Genomic DNA, 2,500 nt, shown 5'->3' with positions numbered 1-2,500 from the left:
TCCTCCAGAACTGCTGGGTATACCATAGTGCCGAGTTCTGTGGCACTGACCATAGGCTGGTAGTGGCTACCCTGCGGGTCCACTTCAAAACTCCCCATCCCTCCAGTTGCCACCCAAAGGTGTTTCACTTGGTCAGACTAAAGTAGGAGGAGTGTGCCTGTGGGTTCACCATGGCAGTCTCTGACCGAATCACAGAACTCGACAATCTGATGGAACCCAGTTGCTCTGTGGGATCTCTTCAAGTGCGTAACACTCGAAGCAGCCCAGGAGTCCATTGGCGAATGCCCAAGGGCAAGGCAGAATTCCATCTCCCTGGAGAATGAAGCATGTCGCATGGCTTGGCTGAATGGTAATTAAATCTTGTGTCACTCCATGGTGCATAGGGCTCGGACACTACTGAGAAGGGACAAGAAACAGTTCATCAGGAATCTTGCTGAGGAGGTTGAAGGTTGATTTGGTTAATCCTATCCTGAGTCTTGAATCCTGGAGCTAGCTTGACAGCTATGCGATGACGGAACACTAGTCAGTGAGTTCTATGTTGGCTGAGCTAGACAGATTCAGGATTTTGGGAGCCTCAGGAACCATTCAGCACATGCATGCGGTGAGGAGGTTGATTTCATACCGAGGTAGTTAGTCCTATCTCTGGACGGTCGAACAAGCAATTAACGGTTGCTGGCAAAGCTGACAAACTCAGTAAAGCTTTGGATGATATCTATGCAGAGGGACAGCTGGGTTTTCAGGCTTGATACTGCAGTTTTGACTTGGAAGGAAACCTGATGCCATCAGGTTAGGAGTCTCATTTGATGCCAACTTTTACAGTCCCTTCACAGGACATGCTACAGTGGCGGAACAGTTCAACAGATTTAACCGTAGAACTGCTAAAGGCCTTGGCTATGGGCACCTAGCTCGTTCCTATGATGACTCCATCAGTCTTTGCGGGACAACCCTGGTGTAGGAGGCTGTGGCTACAGACCCTCCAGGAATGGCAAGGGCGGACCTGCTGAGAATTACAGGGGGCCATGGCCTACCTGAGACTTGCCCAGGTCCCTCGTGGCTGGAATGGAAGGTGGACCGCCTCAGCCCCTGTCGGAGTTACCCCTGGATGATGACTGCAATACATAATATACAAATACTACTTAATTATTTAGAATATCATAATATTGTTATGATTCATATGAGCCTAACATCATATAAGTACATATGAAATAGTATAACATATATATCCTATAATCTTAAATCGATATATATACATATACTATATATACATATACATATATATATATTATATATAAAGTATATACATATACATATATGAAATACATTATATATACTTATATATATATATATATATAGCAACTAGTTATCATAATACTTTAAACTATATGACATATATATGTAATCATATAATCATATTATATAATTATAATATATATATATAACATATTTATATATATATATATATATATATATATATATATATATATATATATATATATATATGCCACACCTTTCTTTCACTTCGTATTTTCTTCCAGAATGCAGAATTAGGAAGAGATGCAGAAAACTGGCAGGAGTTTGTCAGTCCAAGAAAACGGCTTGCGTCGGTGGCAAGAAAATAAAAGGCAAGAAGTTATGTAATAAGAAAAAGTGCCGCTGCTGCGTCCCTAAATGTGAGTCTTTTCTTTGCAAACGCACCTGAGATTAATCAAATTAAGATTATTTATCAAAAATATTAGAATCATATGCAGATGTTGCTCAAGTTAGCAGAATAACATGCTTTGTTTCATATGGTTCTGCGGTACACAAGATGTTTTATAAATTAATGTCTGTCATTCACACAGCACATTAACAAGTACTTTATATGCAGCTAGTCATGCAAACATACGCCTTGTACGCACTCCTATGCATAAGGAGTGACAGATGTAACTACTTCTTGTGCATTTGTGTGTCCATTAATGTATCTAGTTTTACACCAATTCATGCAGACATACACACAGGTACGTACACAATCCTACTTCAACACATACATAGGTGTGTGACAAAAAGAAAAAATTAACGAGTTCCTTCTTTCTGCAGCATCACTTTGCAAAGAAAGGAAATGGTGCAAAAAGAGGGGCGGAAAATGCCAATACAAGTGGGACGCTTGCGACGGAAAGACAAGGGCTAAGGGATGCCGAGGAAGCAGCGTCTGCGTCTGTTGTATCCGTGAGTATCACTTTGTCCAAATGTCTGAATCAATGTTAAGGCTATTTTCACACATCTAAACTGAAATGAACATTTGATGTATCACCGGAAGCCATTATATGTGTTGATGTGTGAATAGTTTACCATATTATAACTTGGCAAATTTAATCATACTAATACATTCTTTCCACAGCCAACACAACACCAACTCCGGCTCCTACTCCCGCACCTACTCCAGCTCCCACTCCCGCACCTACTCCAGCTCCCACTCCTGCTCCAACTGGCCCTACTCCTGCACCTACTCCTGCACCAACTG

General features: G+C 41.2%; 1 protein-coding gene across 1 annotated transcript in view; it reads left to right on the top strand.

The window, feature by feature from the left end:
• The window catches only part of LOC119598892 (transcription initiation factor TFIID subunit 3-like), a 7,360-nt gene that overhangs the window by 4,356 nt on the left and 504 nt on the right, over positions 1-2,500 (top strand). The window contains exons 6-8 of the mRNA XM_037948588.1: positions 1,536-1,670; positions 2,077-2,205; positions 2,378-2,500. The exon at positions 2,378-2,500 is cut by the window's right edge and continues 504 nt beyond it. Coding sequence (XP_037804516.1) covers positions 1,536-1,670; positions 2,077-2,205; positions 2,378-2,500 — 387 coding nt within the window. The remainder of the gene's footprint in view (positions 1-1,535; positions 1,671-2,076; positions 2,206-2,377) is intronic.

The sequence above is a fragment of the Penaeus monodon genome, chromosome 4 (genome assembly GCF_015228065.2).
Source record: "Penaeus monodon isolate SGIC_2016 chromosome 4, NSTDA_Pmon_1, whole genome shotgun sequence".
Taxonomy (NCBI): domain Eukaryota; kingdom Metazoa; phylum Arthropoda; class Malacostraca; order Decapoda; family Penaeidae; genus Penaeus; species Penaeus monodon.
Note: the sequence above shows the minus strand (reverse complement) of the source record. Positions and strands in the feature narration are given on the sequence as shown.